The following is a 19973-nucleotide window of genomic DNA, read 5'->3' on the forward strand; positions in this document are numbered from 1 at the left end:
GTTAGTAATACAGAAAAAATAACTACAACACTGCAAATGATTCATCAAAAATAAAAAGTAGAAGCTAATGACTCCTCACTTCTGTTTATAAACTGCTATTTCCATATCCCCATCTTAATAAAATTCTTTTAACATTTTCAGGAGTGTAATGGGGGATACTGTTTTTCAATAAACAAAACTGGAACTAGAAAGAGAGCTAAGAGAAACTGTCACCATACTGGAGAGCTCTCATAACTATAAGTGCTCATCTTTAAATATGAATGCATATTACTACAGTTTATTCAAGAAGCATTGCTTGCTAAGAGTTCCCTATCAACTTTTTCCCTTTGGAATTTCTGTTTTGGTAATTTGCTAGTCAGTCATTAACATTAAATTTTACTAAAAATACTTCTAAAATAAGCTTATTCTTTTCCTAGAACTTGTGTTAAATAGGATCCATATGACAACAACTAGTGATACTAACAGAACTAGTATAATGTTAAGTATCATGGTAACAATTTATCAAATTCTGACATTGTGCCTGATTATTAACAGACTGAAAATACGAAAAGCAATGGTCTCCATTTTGCTCCCAATACATCATGACAAAATTTCTATACAAAGGATGTTTGACAAAAGCAAAAAAAAAAAAAACCCTCTGATTTCCAATTTAGTTGCAGTTCTAATACTAAAGGTAACCTGGGCATATCAACACAACATTCCATGAAAATGCAATGAACATGACTATTGATCATTTCATTCAGGGTAATATACTACCCAGAACTGAATAAGGGGAAAAATATAATAGCTCAAGTTCTATGGTAAGATTTTATGCCTTTCTCATACAAAAGAAAGAAGACCAATTGCTGCTGTTGCAAAAAGCCCTCAATTAACATAAACACCCACCCAGTTCTCTCACTGAAGCATCTTTGCTCCAATTACAAAATCATAAAATGCCTTTCTAGCATCCATTATTATACAATGAAATGCTAAGGTCAAAGCATGACAAACCAATACTAGCAGGGTCCTTTGACCTCCTTCTTGCACAAACAAAACGGTATTTTAAGTGAGTTTTACTTATACGATATTAATTAGGTAATGTATGATAATTAAAAACCTTAAAATGATATGTACCATGGGCTCCTCCCTCTTAATAACAGTAATTGTCATTGTAATATACAGTTTCACACCAAAGTCTCTGCAATGTTCAAATCACATAATTACACTGATGGCTAAATAAGGCCACCTTGCTGATGGCCACCGGTCCCATGTGTCATAAACCTAGTATGATATTTATATATGTAATACTCATTTTACTCTTAAATGCTTCTTATGCAGACACACTAACACTAGGCCTAAACACCCCTGCCACTTCATATCATCTATACGAGTTTTGTTTAGAAAAGACCAAGTACCTGAACAGTAGGGCTGAGCACTATAGAAATATTCTGTATGTTCATTTTTGTTTCCAATTCCTTTGAAATAACATGATCCATGTGCACAATCAGCCAAGAAATCAGAAGATAGTTACACTCTGGCAACTCTTTCAGCAAGCGCTGGAATTCCTGCACTTTCTCACCCTCTGTGTTCCTCCCACAAGCCTCTTCAAATCGGGGCAAAAGCTCTTTGGTAAGCAAGTTTTCTGGAAGGTCTCGCAAATACTGCTTCAGCAAACTGGCTACAGTATTAGGTTCATATTCTTCCAAGTTTGGAGATTCTTCTCGGTCATAGGCTGCTTTTAGCTCATCCACCTTTGATTTTATTCCTTAAAATATATGGATTTTAAAAAGAGAAAACCAAAAAAAAGGTAATCAAATACACTTATGCAGACTAAAATAAACTGATTTGTAAGCTTTCTTCTTCACTACACAACGCTCCCCATTCCTGCCAGGTTAAACCAATTCCAACCAAGGAGAACAGTAACAAACAATCTAGGCTAAAGTGTTTACTTGCATAAAGGATCAACAACTTGATGGCTTACCTTCAAACAATATGTTAAAGCTTGTCTTACACGGCTATATTCAGTCAAAAGCTAACAATTATAAGCCTTACTATTTAATATAAATTTCAGAGTCTTTACTGATACCTAAAGATTATAAACCAAAATATGGTAATATTTATGGAGCCAACAACTCAGTATCTTTCTTAAAGAGATGCAAGGAATCAAACCATTCTGGAGAGCAATTTGGAACTATGCCTAAAGGACTATGGGACTGTGCATGCCCTTTGACCCAGTAATACCACAACTAGGTCTGTATCACAAAGAGATCATAAATAAGGGAAAAGGACCCACATATATAAAAATATTTATAGTAGCTCTCTTTGTGGTGGCAAAGATTTGGAAATCAAGGGAATGCCCATCACTGGGGAATGGTTGGACAAGTTGTGGTATATGAATGTAATGGAATACTAATGGGCTATAAGAAATGACGAGCAGGCAAATTTCAGAAAAACCTGGAAAGACTTAAGTGGACTGATGCTGAGTGAAGTGAGCAGAACCAGAAGAATATTATAGGGGCAGCTAGGTGGTGCAGTGGATAGAGCACCGGCCCTGGAGTCAGGAGGACCTGAGTTCAAATCCAGCCTCAGACACCTAACACTTATGAGCTGTGTGACCCTGGGCAAGTCACTTAACCCCAATTGCCTCACTTAAAAAAAAAAAAAAAAGAAGAATATTATACACAGTAACAGCAACATTGTATGATGATCCACTGTGATACACTTAGCTCTTCTCAGCAATACAATGATCCAAGACAATTCCAAAGGACTCATGATGAAAAATGTTCTCCACATACAGAAAAGAATCGTGGACTCTAAATGCAGATTGAACCATACTGTTTCTACTTTTATTTTTCTTTTTTGAGGTTTTTCCCTTCTGTTCTGATTCTTCTTTCACAACATGACTAATGCAGAAATATGTTTATTGTGATTGTACATATATAACCTATATCAGACTGCTTTCTGTCTTGGGGAGGGGGGAGGGAAGGGAGTGAGGGACAAAAATTTGAAACTAAAAATCTTATAAAAACAAATGTTGAAAACTACCTTTACATGTAACTGGAAAATAATAAATACTTTTATGATTTAAAAAAAAAGAAATGGAAGGGACCTCACTCATAAAGTAATATTTAAAACCAAAACTAGTAAATAGGTAAGAATTCTAGAAAAAAATAAAAGGAAAAACAACTTATCGTACTGCAGGTTCCAAATGTTCAAATTAAATGCATCATTCATTCCTATGCCACTGTTAAGAGGGAGGACTATTAGTGAAAATTTTTATAGTCCAATGTTTTCCCCATCCCCTTAAAAAAAGTCAAAAGTCAAAAACAAAAAACTAAAGCAATATAAATAACAGAACTTGGCATGTGTAGATGTACAGGGATGCATTTCTGAAAAGTTTTGGAAAGCCAAATTATTAAATGAAAAAGGCTAACTACATTTCTTTCTTTCTTTTTTTGGGGGGGGGGTGTGGAGTGGGGCAATGAGGGTTAAGTGACTTGCCCAGGGTCACACAGCTACTAAGTGTCAAGTGTCTGAGGCCAAATTTGAACTCGGGTCCTCCTGAATCCAGGGCTGGTGCTTTATCCACTGTGCTGCCCCCAGGCTAACTACATTTCAAATGGGAAAGGGGAGCTTGTAAACATAATCAGTCTGATGGTATGCATCCTTTTGTAACTTAAATGATCACCTTACTAATTTATTAAATACATTTTTGACAAATATTTTCTTTAAAAAGAGGTTACACTTGTCTAGGACAAAAATGAAAATGGAGGACAGAAGATGTATTTTTGTTTAAACAAAGCTTCGAGTTTTTGGTTTAGAGATGCTAAATAACCTGTATTTTTATTTGGTTCATCTTATTCAAAGAACAATATTCTGTAAGGGTAAATGCTCATGGGCAGCTAGGTGGCACAGTGGATAAAGTACCGGCCTTGGATTCAGGAGGACCCGAGTTCAAATCCAGCCTCAGACACTTGACACTTACCAGCTGTGTGACCCTGGGCAAGTCACTTAATCCTCATTGCCCAGCAAAAAGAAAAGTAAATGCTCAATAAGACATAAAGTAATTTTTGGTTTTATGAAGGTAAGTTTTTAACACCTAATTGTCACAAGTTTTGGCAAGATACCTCTGCTTGACATTTATCAAAATTTAGAGGTCAAAAGTACAAAAAAAGAATAAAATTTATATAATGCTAAGTGCAAATGCAATGCTGAAAAACTATTGCATTCCTAGAATTACTGACATTTGCACAGTACTCTGTAAATACATAAATAACTGGCTTCATAAAATTTATGATTATAGCAACAATAAAATAAATTAATACTATTAATGCAACAAACCAACTTATTTTGAGACTTTCTGTGGAGGAAATAAATTTGCAATTAAACATTCCTTTTTATCTATTTCTAATTAAATTTCCATCTTGAATTCATACTTTTGTAGCAATGGTTATAAACTATGCATGTAGATGATAATTATACATCATTTCATTCATGTTTTAAAGAATCTTTGCCCTACCTAATTTCTACCCACAGCACTGTGCACTGCATGGATAGTCATTTAATTAAAGTTTTTTGAGGGTTTTTTTAAATAAGAGCTTTAACTTATTCCCAAAATGCTTTCCTGTTAAAAAATTTACACAGGAAATAAAGCACTCCACCAAGAAAGAATCTGGATAAATGTTGATGTGCTATCATATAGGAAGTTGAATCTAACTGTATAAAATGAAATTTCATTAATTTAAAATGAGAATTGCAAATTAATCTACAAAAACCAAGCATACCACAGTACACAAAAATCAAGGTTAATTATGCTGAAAGTTTCCAAAAAGGAAAATGTATGTGTGTGTGTGTGTGTGTGTGTGTGTGTGTGTGTGTGTGTGTGTGTGTGTGTAAAAACAAACCATACCTTCATCATATGAACTTTGTTAAACATGACACACCTCTACTCCAGAATATGTCATAAAGCTATTTCAACTGATAAAAGAATCAGCTTAGCCTTCAATTTATAGGGGAACAGCTAACCTTAAAAAGAAAAGAGATTGCTACCACTGAGAATACCCAGAGAACTCTATAATCAAAAATAGGCCACTGATGGGGCAGCTACGTGGTGCAGTGGATAGAAGATAGAGCACTGGCCCTGGAGTCAGGAATACATGAGTTCAAATCTGGCCTCAAACACTTAACACTTACTAGCTGTGTGACCCTGGGCAAGTCACTTAACCCCAATTGCCTCACTTAAAAAAAAAAAAATAGGCCACTGACAAAAGAATCTACTTTACAAAAGCTCTGTAGTACTCAAGACTCCAACAGTGGAGAAGCTGTTTAGCCTGTACAGAGATTGTTACATGCCAGCCAAGGTCACATAAATCAACCAGCTTGCTACAGTTTTTGCCTAATGATTTGTATAGTTTTGTTTTTTTTTTTTTGGCGGGGCAATGGGGGTTAAGTGACTTGCCCAGGGTCACACAGCTAGTAAGTGTCAAGTATCTGAGGCTGGATTTGAACTCAGGTACTCCTGAATCCAGGGCCAGTGCTCTATCCACTGCGCCACCTAGCTGCCCCCCGATTTGTATATTTTTTAAAAAGCAAATTCTTACTTTCACAAAGGCCAAACTTTCAAACTTCTTTGATGATAAACTAGCTGACAAACTATTTTGATATTATATTAAAGAGTTATTTCAAAGATTTCAAATCCAAATTCAAAATCTCAATTTTAGGGGGCAGCTAGGTGGTACAGTGGATAAAGCACCAGCCCTGAATTCAGAAGGACCTGAGTTCAAATCTGGCCTCAGACACTTGACACTTACTTGCTGTGTGACTCTGGGCAAGTCACTTAACCCTCATTGCCCTGCAAAAAACAAAAAAACAAAAACAAAAATAAAGAAAAGAAAAAAATCTCAATTTTATTTTTTGGAAAATGAAGAAACAATTTTCCCATCTCTAGTAATCAAAAATTTTTATGACCCAAGTGCCAAAACTCTCCCACGAGTTTGGAAGGTGAAAAAACAATTCAGGAATGTGTTATTTTTTGGTTTTCCCCAGACTTTCCCATCTCCCTAAAGCATTATTTTAGCAACTTAACTGTCAAACAAATGTGTGAAAAGAGCATTGCATTTTGTAACAAAAGTGAAAACTGATATTTATCATATACTAAGAAGCTGAATAATGAACATTTAAGCAGATAAGCTGCCTTGTTATAGAGGGCACAGATTCTAATATATCAATCAATCATGCCCCATACATGACTCACACTGAGCTGTGGGAGGCCCTCCATAAAGGATATGACAAATTTCTGTTAGACAAATGGAAACCACATCTGTACATGTAAGTACTTACAAAGGCTGAAAGTACTATTTCATGTTTTGGCCTAAAAGTTTTAAGACCAAAATGTTATGCCCCTTACCTGGGGGAAATACAGCTCCTCCTGCTCGGTGGTGATGACAAGATATGTCTTTTAACTCAGGGGCTTCTAGAAAACATAGCTTTTCTCCTTTCTCCCACTAGGTGGTTTTGCTGCCAGGCTGTTGTCCCTGTTCTCCTACCACTGCTAGGTCCAAGTGCCTCACTGCTGGGGGAGGGGGGATGAGGGTGAGATGCAAGAAGGAAAGAGGGTATATGGAAGTGTCCAGATTAGGAGACACTGCCCACAGATTCAACTTTTTTGTCTCATTTTCTATGTCACTGGGCCACAGCGGAATATATAACTCGAATGTGAATCATACTAACGAAAAGAAGAAATATGGTACAGGAAATACAATGCCCAAATGCCAAGTAAAATCTTTCCAATTTGGAGAATCAAGACAATGAACTTCAAACTAGAGCAAAAACCACAAGTGTTCTCAATTTAATCCCGTTTTTTCCTTTGATGAATAAGGAAAATGTTTTTTTTCTCTTAACCATAGCTAGTTAGTTATAGGGACACAATACCTGAAACTCTGTAGATGCCTTCACATTTCATGCCATACTTCTCTACATAATCTATACATTCACGAAAAACTGCTGGCAAGCGGATGCCATCGTACATCATGGTCCTCTCTGCTGCTTCAGCCACAGGTATCCCAAAAATGGGTCTGAGGCTTGGAACATCGACCTGAGGCATTTCTGGCTCCTGAGTCGGCTTTTTCTTTTTCTTCTTTTCTTTCCACTGTTTAACAACATCAGCTGCTGTCAAGTCTTTTGACTTCTTCTCTTTATGTTTTTCTTCCTTGTGCTTTTCTTCTTTATGTTTTTCTTCTTTGGGTTTCTCTTTTACTTTAAAATCCTTTTCCTTCTTTTTAGAAAAGCTGGGCTTCTTAAAGACATGTATTCCTTTGGACCTCTTCATTTTGGAAGGACTTTCTGCCTCATCTCCTGAGCTGTCCTCCTGAAAGGCAGCATAACCTTCAGCTGTCAGGGAAAATGGAGAATATTCATTACATTTTTGTTTAATGTCTAACACTGTCAGTCCATTTGAGAAACAGGGAATATCCTTGCTATAAAAAACAAGTGACGGGGCAGCTAGGTGGCGCAGTGGATAGAGCACCGGCCCTGGAGTCAGGAGTACCTGGGTTCGGATCCGGCCTCAGACACTTAACACTTACTAGCTGTGTGACCCTGGGCAAGTCACTTGACCCCAATTGCCTCACTAAAAACAACAACAACAACAACAACAACAACAAGTGACAGGGCAGCTAGGTGGCATAGTGGATTAAGCACAGGCCCTGGATTCAGGAGGACCAGAGTTCAAATCCGGCCTCAGACACTTGACACTTACTAGCTGTGTGACCCTGGGCAAGTCACTTAACCCTTATTGCCCTACAAAAAAAAAAAAAAACAACAACAAACCAAAACAAACAAAAAAAGGATTTAAAAAAAAAAACAAAAAACAGGTGACAGAATATAGTTTGCCATTGAAGCCAGACATTCCGCCCTTGTTCACAGTGTTCATATAATCCCTTTTCAAACCTATTAATATTGAAAAATGGTTCCTGCTTTCATGAAAACAGAAAGCTTGCAGTGGCATGTTCTAGCCACAAGAGGGCAACACACAGCTAGACAATTGGCCCTGTCTTTCAATAGACTGGTCTATTTTAGAGGAAAATAAGACATGTTCCTTAAAAGTTCTCTCTGTAAATTAAATTTTTTCAAACTGTTATACTTTACATGAACTAGGGAAACATTCTATAGAGAGAGTTACTGTGATGAGTTTTTATGTAATGCAAAGGCTCCTTCCATGTAATTTCCTCCAGTATCATATTGAACCAATTATATGGAACACTCCTAAAATGTGTTTTAAAAAGAAAACATATGTGCATACAGTACAAAGCAAGCAAAAATAATTAAACTAAAAGGCAAAAGAAAGTACTGACCTATTTTATTAGAATCCATCATTTTTCCTAAACTAAATTTATCTCTGGCACAAAAAAAGGCAAATTAAAAGGATCCAAGAAAAGTGGAGAAATGTATAAAAACAAAACATAAGAAGTTAAGATACAAAATGTTTCAGGAATTTTTTTTAAATCCAAAACATTTAAACTTACAATAAAAAGTGAAAACAGTTGACTTTATGAAAAAGATATTTAAAAATAATAATTGTATTCAGTTCCTTTTTAACAAAAGACGGCAACAGTTGCCACTTTATGCTTTTGGCTATTAGCAAAAAAAAAAAAAAAAAGACTTGAGTTCTAGTTCTGTCCATAATTCCCACAAACTCATCATGTGGCTCTGAGCAGTCTCTCTGTGCTTCCGTGTCCTCATCTCTAAAACAAGGAGGCTGGACCAGAGAATCCCTATGGTCCATTCCAGTTCTAACATCCTCTAGTTCTATTTAAATACAAAACGACAGAAACACACCAAGTCTGGACAAGGTCACGTCAAAGAACAATTAGCAAAGTATAAGTTTACTCCTATATTTTCAGAGGCAATTATTTAAATTAGGTGGTTAATCTTGATCAGTTTTTAAACACATGAAACTGTTGGTATGACAGGTAAGATGTGTTATATTCAAAAATACCTGTGGAAAATTAAATAACATGACCTGCAGGAAGCTGGTGGTATAGTGATTAGTGATTAGAGTGCCAGGCCTGGCATCAGAAAAACCTGAGTTCAAATCCAGCCTCTCACACTTACAAGCTAGGTGACCCTGGGCAAGTCACTTACCCTCAGTTTCCTCATCTTTAAAATGGAGATAACAACATACTTACTTTCTGTAGTTGTTAGGAGGATCAAATGAAATAATAATTATAAAAAAGCACTTAACAGCACCTGGCACATAGTAAGCACTATATAAATGTTACTAGAAAAAGTTATTGCTGTTATCATCTTGAGCAAATTCCTCTCAACTTTAATTTCCTCCTCTGAACTATAAGGTTATCATTTGCCTTAGTTTCTTTCACAAAGTGAGGGTTCAAATGGGATAAAAAAAGAGAAAGTGCTCTGTAAACTGTAAAGCAATATTACAAACTGTTGCATTAATATATTGGTTTAAATTTTATACAGTACTCATATTAATTTTACTTAATTTAATTAAGTTTACTTAACTTAATTTTCATAAAAATCCTATGATCCTCACAGGTAGGTCATATAAGTATTATTATTCACTAAGCTACAGATGAGGAAAACCAAGATCTCACAGGAATCAAATGACTTGACTGACCATGGTCATGGAACCAGCCAGGTCACAGAGCTAAGACTTAAAACCCAGTCTTCTGACCAGAAATCCTGGCTACATAACTGGCTGTGTATAAATTATTTTTTTTCAAATTCAATAAATATTTATTAAGTACATACAAAGTACAAGGCCTATGGTAAGCCATTAGGAACATTTGAAAGCTTTCAAATACTGAAGTGATATATATGGTCAGACCCAAGCATTAGGAAGATTATCTCAGGAATTATGTTAAGCATGGATCAGTGAAAACAGAAAAGTAAGCCAGAAGTTAGGAGGCTATGTAAATGAAATTAGTAAAAATTACATCATTTGGGGCAGTTAGGTGGCACAGTGGATAGAGCACTGGCCCTGGATTCGGGAGGACCTGAGTTCAAATCCAGCCTCAGACACTTGACATTTACCAGCTGTGTGATCCTGGGCAAGTCACTTAACCCCAACTGCCTCACCCAAAAGAAAAAAAAAATTATATCATTTACCCCAGACACATCACTACTACCTCTCTCCTCCCCCCAAAAAAAGGTTTTGGCCCCCAAGATTATTAAAGGCAATGAGAAAAGTTCCTACAAACTTCAGTTTTATTCTGGGAAGCAGCTTTGGGAATTTTTTGATCTAGCTAACTTTTCCATCAAAATGTGTCTCAATATCCCACTAGAATGGTCAGTAAATGAGTTAACTTCCATTCCATTTCCTAGATGTAATACCACAAGACCTTACTCTAAAGCTTTCCAGTTCTATGTTTATACTTGTATAAATTTTATCCCTACAAGTAAGTTCCATGTCCCAACCCTGGGAGACATGGGGTTCATTTCTGGGCTGCTCTGAATTGACCAGTTCTAAGAGCTAGCCACACCTTTTCTCAAATATAAACAGGGGACACTAAGTGATACAGAAGGATCCCTGCAGGCCACATACTGACTTAGAAACCTACACATTAACATAATCGATGTTCCAGTCTTTTTATTTATTTTGTTAAATGTATTTCCTAATTACATTTTTAAATTTTATTTATTTATTTAAGTTTTCAACCTTTGTTTAGATAAGATTTCCAATTTCAAATTTTTTCTCCCTCCCTCCCCTCCCTGCCCCCTTCCCCTAGACAGCAGGTAATCTAATATACAACATTAAACCTATTTCCGCATTAGTGATGTTATACAAGAAGAATCAGAGCGAGAAGGAAAAACCTCAAAAAAGAAAAACAGCAGCACCAAAAACAAAAGAGATAGTATGGTCCAATCAGTGTCCATATTCCACAGTTTTAGGGTTTTTTTTTCCTGGATTTGGAGAGCCTTTTTCATCATGAATCCTTTGGAACTTTCTTGTACCATTGGTACAAGAAGAATCTAGTCTATCACAGTTGATCAACACACAATGTTGATGATACTGTGCGCAATGTTCTCCTGGTTCTGCTCATCTCACTCATCATCAGCCCATGCAAGACATCCTCCAGGTTTCTCTGAACTCCTGTTCATTGTTTCTTACAGCACAATAGTATTACATTACATTCATATACCACAACTTGTCCAGCCATTCCCCAATTGATGGGCATCCCCTCAACTTCCAATTCCTTGACACCACAAAAAGAGCAGCTATAAATATTTTTGTACATGTGGGTCCTTTTCCCTTTTCCATGATCTCTTTGGGGAAAAGCCCCAAAAGTGGGTGGTATTGCTGGGTCAAAGGGTATGCACAGCTTTATAGCTCTTTGGGCATAATTCCAAATTGCTCTCCAGAATGGTTGGATCAGTTCACAGCTCCACCAACAATGCATTCCTAATTACACTTTAATGCATTTCAGCCACACTGGGACTGCCCAAGAGAGTGTCTAACCCTTCTGTGCTATTCAACCACCGCTGGTCCAAGACACCCACCGCCTCATTTCCACCACCCACTGGGCCGAACTCAAAAATCTTCAATGGCTCTCTATTTCCTTTAAGATAAAATGCAAATGGTACAGAAGAGTTCCAGGGAACTCATGATAGAAGAGGATCTCCAAATCCAGGAAAAAAACAAAAATTTGTGGGGTATAGATGCTGAATGAATCATACTATTTCTTTTGTTTTTGGTGCTGTTGTTTTTCTATTTTGAGGTTTTTCATCATTGCTCTGATTTTTCTCTTATAACATGACTAATGCAGAAATATGTTTAATGTTATGTGTGTGTGTGTGTGTTATGTGTATATATATAACCCATATCAGATTACCTGCTGTCTAGGGGAAGGGGGAAGGAAGGGAGGGAGAAAAATCTGAAATTGGAAAGCTTGTATAAACAAAAGTTGAGAACTATCTTTACATGTAACGGGAAACAAAAATAAAATACTTTATTAATTTTTAAAAAAAGATAAAATGCAAGACGGGGCACCTAGGTGGCGCAGTGGATAAAGCACTGGCCCTGGATTCAGGAGTACCTGAGTTCAAATCCGACCTCAGACACTTGCCACTACACTAGCTGTGTGACCCTGGGCAAGTCACTTAACCCTCATTGCTCCCCGCCCCGCCAAAAAAGAAGATAAAATGCAAGATCCTCAATCTGGTATTTAAAGCCTTCTAGCTTCAAACCACCTTACCCAGTTTTATTTCATTATGACTCCCTTTCACACACTCTTTATTCCAGTCAAACCAGCCTACTAGTTCCCTTCTCAGACACATCTTCCCAATTCTGCCCTCCACTGCCTTTGCACAAGTAGTTTCCCATGTCTAGAAAGCACCCACTCCTCACCTCTGCCTCTTCAAAGTATAGCTCAGGCATCACAGCCCACACCTGGACTGTCTGGATCTAAGTTACTAGTGTTTTCTCTTTTGAAATTATTTTCCATGATTCTCTTGTGTGCAGGCTATACATTCAAAGAACACAGCCTCCAGTATCAAGAACCACTTCGCTATGATCTTTGTACCCCTCCCCCACCTCTCCCCCCAGTGTGATAGTTCACACAGAGTGGACACCTATTAAAAATATCTGAACTGAACTAAAAAGTCACAAACATCTTAAAGGCCTCCATTTCCCATCTGTAATCCCGTAAAGTAGATATCACAAACATTTTGGAGATTAGGAAATTTAGACTTAGAAAAGTTAAGTGCAAAAAAGCCGAGATGGAAGAGCAGCATGCAGGAAGCAGGAAAGTAAAACGTCCACCCAAAACAATTCCTCCAAACAGACCAGACCCTGATGGGGAAATTCAAGATAAAGTCAAAATGAGCTAGTGTAGAGCAAGATAGGGAGAAGGGGAGGTCTATGAACACTAGTGAGGGGACCAAGTGCTCGTCAGGGGCAAGGCACCCTCTGGGAACCAGGAAGAAGCTGTGAACTAAGGCCTACCCAGATCCATGCTGGGGAACAAGGAGAGGACAGGCAGGAAGAGGCAGTCCACACTTGGGGATCACAGGTCCAGGGAAGACTGCTGAGGGGGCCTGTACCTGCCCCTCCTCTCCCACCCCAAGAGGAGAGCAGTTAGCAGCAGCAGCATGGCTTGGACCCCATGGACAAAGCAATATCTTAGTGCCAAACTCCAACCCTATCTGAAGCCTGCAGGTGAAAAACCAAGGCAGGAATCGGAGACCAATGCCTGGATAGAGTTCTTATCGCTGAACCAGAACTTCCCAGCAGACTAAGAGTAGCTGCCCAGTGGCTGACCCCCGCTCAGAACCTTGCAGAGCTGCTGGTGTAGGGGGAGAGCAATCGATGCTTTGCCCCCAATCAGACCACTGTGGGAGCACTAAAAGCTTGTGGATCCCCACTTTGTTAGTCAATCAACATTAATGCCTACTATGTGCTAGGTACTGTACTAAGTGCTGGGGATACAGAAAGAAGCAAAAGATACCCCTGCCCTTGAGGAGCTCACAATCTAATAGGGGAGACAACAGGCAAACAAATATGTACTTACAAGCCATATCAAGGATAAGTCGAAGATAAGAGAGAAGGCACTAGAATTAAGAGAGCTTGGGAAAGGTTTCTCAAAGAAAATGGGATTTTAAATAGGACTTACATGAAGCCTGGGAGGTAAGTAGTTATAGCGTGGGAAGGAGAGCATTCCAGACATGGGGAGCTAAGAGATGGGTCGTCTTGTTTGTCGAATAGCCAGAAGGCCAGTATCACTCACTCACAGAGTGCGTGTCAGGGAGTAAGGAGTGAGAAGACTGGAAAGGTAGGAAGAGGCCAGGTTATGAAGGGCTTTGAATGCCAAACAGCATTTTGTATTTGAGCCTGAAGGCAAAAGGAAGCCACTGGAGTTACGGGTTACATGACCAGACCAGTCCTTTAGGAAAATTACTTTCGCGGCTGAATGGAGGATGGATTGGAGTGAGGAGAGACTTGAGGCAGGCAGACCCACCGGCAGGCTTTTGCAATAGTCCAGGTGTAAGGCAATATGGGCCTGTGCCAGGATTGGTGGCAATGCCAAAGGAGAAAAAGAAGCATATTCAGGAGATGCTGCAGAAGTGAAATCAACAGGCCTTGGTCACAAACTGGATACATGGGGGTGAGGAATCCAGGATGAATCCTAGGTTGTAAGTCTGAAGGACTGGGAGATGGTGTTGCCCTCTACATTAAAAAGTGAAGGTAGGAAAAAGGGAGGGTTTAAGAAGAAAGATAATGAGTTCTTGGACATTTTGAATTTAAGATGTCTACTGGGCATCCAATCTGAGACGTCGGAAAGGCAGCTGAAGATCGGAGATAAGAGGTCAGTCAGTCCAAAGGCAGGATAGGTAGATCTGAGATCAGAAGAGAGGTTGGAGCAGGAAAGGTGGATTTGAGAATCTTCAGCAAAGAGATGTGGAACTGGCTCCATGGAAGCTGATGAGATCACCGAGTGTTAAAGGGAGAAAAGGCCCAGGATAGAACCCTGTGGAGCACATACGGTTAGAGGGTATGATCTAGGTAGGGATGCACAAAGGAGACAAAGAAGGAGCATTCAGATAGGTAAAGAAGAACCAAGGGAAGAGTGTCCAGAAAAGCTGGAGGGTATTCCAAAAAGAAGAGTATGATTAACAAAATCAAAAGCTGAAGAAAATTCACACCCAAAGAAAGAACGATGGAGTCTGAATGCAGATTTGAAGCATACGATTTCCACTTTTGATTTCTGTTTTTCTTTCTCGTGGTTTTTCCCTTTCGTTCTTATTCTCCTTTCACAACATGACTAATATGGACATTTGTTTAACATGACTGCATATGCATAACCTATATCAGATTGACTGCTCTCATAGGGAGAGGGGAAGGGAGTGGAGAGAGAACTTGGGACTCAAAATCTTATAAAAATGAATGTTGAAGGGGGCAGCTAGGTGGCACAGTGGATAAAGCACCAGTCCTGGATTCAGGAAGACCTGAGTTCAAATGCAACCTCAGACACTTGACAGACACTAGTGGTGGAACCTTGGGCAAGTTACTTAACCTTCATTGCCCCGCAAAAAAAAAAAGAGGGGGGGACTGAATGTTTTAAGTTATCTTTATATGTAACTGGGGAAAAAAATTAAATATGATCAAGAAAAAAAACAAAGGCTTCAGAAAGGTAAAGGAGAATGAGGATTGAGAAAAGGCCATCAAATTTGTCAACTTAAGAGATCATTCGTAATTTTGGAGGGGGCAGTTTCAATGGAATGATGAGATTAAGGGGTAAAGAAAAGAGTGAGAATTCTCTCTCTAATCTCCACCCCCAACACACACATGCAAACAAGGAGAAAAAAAAATTTAAGCAATCACTGAACTGACCACCATGACAAAAACAAAAAAAAAGAGCCTAGACATCCTACTTCAAGAAAACTGCCCATATCTCTTAGAATCAATGGGCAAAATGTAAATAGAAAGAAATGCCAAAATGAAAACTACCAGGAACATCATAGCCAAAATTCAGAGCTCACAGGTCCAAGAAAAGCATGACAGCAGGTTGCCAGGAGAGGTTAGCAAAACAAACTCAGAATATATAAAAATGCCCCCCCCCTTTTTTAAGTGAGGCAATTGGGGTTAAGTGACTTGCCCAGGGTCACACAGCTAGTAAGTAAGTGTTAAGTATCTGAGGCCAGATGTGAACTCAGGTACTCCTGACTCCAAGGCCGGTGCTTTATCCACTGCACCACCGAGCCGCCCCAAAATGCCCCTTTTTTGAGGAGGCAAAGAATGGGATCTGTTGGGATACTCATAAATTGGGCAATGGATGAACAAGCTATGTTGCATAAATGTGACAGAATAGTATTCTGCTGAAACCTTATGAGCACAGTGATCAAACAGGATTACAAATGATTAATGATGAAATATGCTACCCCCATCTGCCAAGAGAGGTGAAGGACTCAATGCAGAATGAGACCATTTTTTAAAAAAATATGGCCAATGTAGATGTGTTTTAACTATACATGTTTACAATGGGTTTTGTTCTTCTTGTATTCTCAATGAGGGTGAAGGGTAGGTAGGGTAGGAGGGTAAGGTGAATCCTGGTTGGGGGAAAAAAAGAAAAAACTTGGCATTATCAATCACTAAAGCATTCTCCTACAGCAACATAAACTTTCCACTTTCAAAACTCCCATGGAATGACCTGGCTCATGAAGCAAAACATTAATATAACAATAGCTTTTCAAATATATAAACTTCTGTAGCATCTCTCTTCCCCTTCAATACTGATCTAACATCTTTCCCTTCACGAGTTTTAGAATTATTACCATATCTGAAGTAAGAAAAAGACAAAGCATCAAGCAGATGTCATTAAAATTAACCCAATAAGGGGCAGCTAGGTGGCGCAGTGGATAGAGCACCGGCCCTGGATTCAGGAGGACCTGAGTTCAAATCTGGCCTCAGACACTTGACACTTACTAGCTATGTGACCCTGAGCAAGTCACTTAACCCCAGTTGCCTCACCAAAAAAAAAAAAAAAGAGAGAGAGAGAGAGAAAAGCAAAGGGAAAAACTTCCCATAATAATAATAAAATTTTAAATTACTCACAACCACATGGCATTTTTCCAACTAATTCAAAACTAATCCATCTGTGACATGGTAAACTATTCATATGCTGCCTCAAGGGAACCATCTCCCATTTCAACATGCAATTTTAATGATTTAAAAATTAATAATAATAGTCTTATCAGGATTAACATTAAAACCACTATTTAACTGATTCAGATTTAAAATGTCTCAGAATGAATCTAGCCCTCATTGTCACTAGCTAATGCAATACAAGGAAAACTTACAGGTCTATTTTAGGTATCATAATCATCTACTACTTTGATCAATTAACAAGCATTTTGGGGGGCAGCTAGGTGGCACAGTGGATAAAGCACTGGCCTTGGATTCAGGAGGACCTGAGTTCAAATCCAACCTCAGACACTTGACACTTAACCAGCTGTGTGACCCTGGGCAAGTCACTTAACCCTACCAAAAAAAAAAAAAACCAAACATTTTTAAGCACTTACAATATGAGAGGCACTGGACCAAAAAAAAAAAGTTCCTATCCTCAAGAAGCTTACAGTACACACCAAAGGAAATAATATATGCACGTAAGTGTACCAATGACAATTGTACAGATTTAAGGCAGAAGTAGTCTAGGAAAGAACTGCCTAGGAATGGACTTGTGTCCATTTTTTCTCTTCCAAACAAATGAAAATAAGGGAAAAAGCATATGGGAAATGATGATATCTTCTGCCAGGTGACACTTATGAGTAACTTACATTTTTACTCGTACATTTAAATGTTACCTAAATAACACCTGATATAAAAAAAACAAGCCTGTGTATATCCCACCTCCCAAAAAGCAAGATTGTATAGGAACAAAACTTAACCTTTTTTTTTTTTTAACACATTAACTTATATAGCTCTCCACTTAAAAGCCTACTCAAATGAATCATGAGAACTAGTTTGGCATTCTGGGTTCCCAAAGGCTGTGCTAGCTGTAAAACCTTCTGGTTCTAGTTTGAGTTGGACTAAGGACCAACCTAGCTAAACCAATAAGGGCATATTTCTACAACATTAACATTAACATTAAACCTAGGTGTACCCACACCAACAAAATCATAGATCCCTGAAGAAAGTTAAATGCCTAGTTCTGGAAACTTTTCAACTATAAATTCCGAAATATCCTCATAAAAATCCTATGATTTCATTTTGACCTCAAATTTTTTTCAGATTAAAAAAAAAAAAGACGGAAGCTTTTTTGTAGGATAAGGTTTATACTTTAGTACATAGCAACTTTCAAAAGATATAACCAAAAAATGGGGGAAAAAATAAGACTTGGACTATAGATACACTCAAGAAGATCGAAGATTATATTAAAATCTGGAAGAAATTTGTGTGTGCTAGAAAATTGCAAGTAAAGCATAAAGAGAAATTCTACTTACTTCTTTTTTCCTTTTTCTTAAATTTTCCTTTTTTCTTTCCATGTTCCTTTTCATCATCAGACACTATATCAGGAGGCTCATGTAGACTGTCATGGGGAGGTGAAGGCTCACCAGTCCTGTATAATCCAGGGAATTTTGTAGGGCTGATCTCTTCAGAGCTAGGAGTTCGAGTAAGACCACTGCCATGCTCCACCCTACGGTGCTCACTGGGGCTGCTAGTAGGAGGCAGGAAGCATTCAGTCATTTTGACTCCTTGACAAGTAAGTGAAATTCTTCTCTGTTACCTATCCATTACACCTGCAAAAGGAAAAAGAAGTTCATATCCAATCCAAATAAATGCAGAAATGCAATTTACCTACTTTTTTAAAATGAGAAGAGTTCCCCCCCTTTTTGCACAATTTCTTTACTATAAAGTATACACTTTTCATTTCTCTTGGAATTATCCAAGACTACCAAGAATCCACATGGAATGTTCTCAAAATTTTACAGTCCTCAAAGACGTGTTCTTGAAAGTAAATGTGGTCATAAAAAATGCCATAAAAAAAAGTAAGTAAATGTGAAAGCTATATCACAGTCACTATTCTGGAATATTCTTGACTACATTCTTCCAAGTTCTTTTTTTTAAAAATTGTGATCAATCATAATATCATATTTGAACAACAAACCAGGACGACAGAACATATATTGGTGCCTAGTGTTACAGTCAAGTAACTTAAAATTAAATTAATCTGTCATGTAATGATATATATAATCACTTTGGGGACTTCATTAGCCACTGTACTTCTGCTGCATGGTAATTACCCATAAATGGTAAGCAGCTCATGTAATAGATTAATTGCTATTAAGTCAAACCAATTTTTACTTGTGTCAACAGTTTATGCCTGACCTTGTATTATCTTCTTAGACACCGATAAAACTTTGAAAACTGTTACTGTTAAGTGCTGTAGAAGTAAATACATGATCTCATTTAATCTATGGGGTAGCCAGGGCAGACATTTGTCCCTATAAGTGAGAAAACTGAGTCTCTGAAAGGATGAGTGACTTATCCATAAATACAACCTTTTAAGTAGTAAAGCCAGGAGCCAAACTGAGGGCTTGTCACATTACCCAGTATTCTTTCCCCTACATTTCTCCAGGATCAAGTTAAATTTCCATCCAATTCATCATTTATTAAGCACCTACTATATAGAGAGTGCTACAGTTTGCTAAATGCTAAGGATACAGACTAAAATGAAAGAGACACTGCTTACACAGCTTACATTCTAATGGGGGAAAAGAAAACATTTAAATAGGAAATACTTTATCTGTGTTTAGACTTGATGACAGAGTCATTATCAATTTCTAAATAGAATGACATAATGAAAAGGGAGCAGAGGGTTCAGAAAGATTAAGCGGCATTGTGCAATATAGAATGGTAGGGGGAAAATGAAACCAGGAAGAACAGCTAAAGGCTTACTGTAATCATTAAAGGCTAGAATGGATAGCAGAGAAGAAACAGATGTGCTTGCTTGTTGATCTCTACTAGGCTGCAGGGAGTGCCTTCAAACTTTAAAATCTTTCCTAGTTGGGGAACTATCACTAACATACCAGCTAATATGACAGAAGAAAGGCTTTCAAATTTATAAGTTAGACAGGAATAAAGTCAGCAAGCAAGTATAGTAATGCTTGCTCAGACCAAGTCACGGAGTTAATGTTCCATCTTCCACCTCCATGTCTTTGAATGTCCTGCTCCCTCTTTCCTCCATTGCTATCCCTCTGACCCACAGAAACCCGAGTTTCTTTCAGAGAACATTTCAAGTGCCCAGCTCCTATTAGGAAGCTTGTTGATGTACTCAGTTGTTCATGCTCCCCTGGCACCCTAACTTATATATATATATATATATATATATATATATACACACATATACATACACATACACACACACATAATTTTGTGTGTGTGTGTGTGTGTGTGTGTGTATAAAAAGAGGGGAGTAAGGGGGATGGAGTTTAAATTTAGTTTAAATTAAGTGCATCTTTTGGGTCATGGTGAATGC

The 19973-nt window shown here is 38.0% G+C and overlaps 1 protein-coding gene across 1 annotated transcript in view; it reads right to left on the minus strand.

Moving 5' to 3' along the window:
* Positions 1 to 19973, minus strand: part of RALBP1 (ralA binding protein 1) — a 61005-nt gene that overhangs the window by 12571 nt on the left and 28461 nt on the right. Inside the window, exons 2-4 of the mRNA XM_043967399.1 lie at positions 17938 to 18234; positions 6910 to 7368; positions 1395 to 1744 (exon numbers count right to left, since the gene is read on the minus strand). Of these exons, the coding sequence (XP_043823334.1) occupies positions 1395 to 1744; positions 6910 to 7368; positions 17938 to 18181 (1053 nt within the window). The 5' untranslated portion in view covers positions 18182 to 18234. The remainder of the gene's footprint in view (positions 1 to 1394; positions 1745 to 6909; positions 7369 to 17937; positions 18235 to 19973) is intronic.

This window comes from Dromiciops gliroides, chromosome 1, assembly GCF_019393635.1.
Source record: "Dromiciops gliroides isolate mDroGli1 chromosome 1, mDroGli1.pri, whole genome shotgun sequence".
NCBI lineage: Eukaryota > Metazoa > Chordata > Mammalia > Microbiotheria > Microbiotheriidae > Dromiciops > Dromiciops gliroides.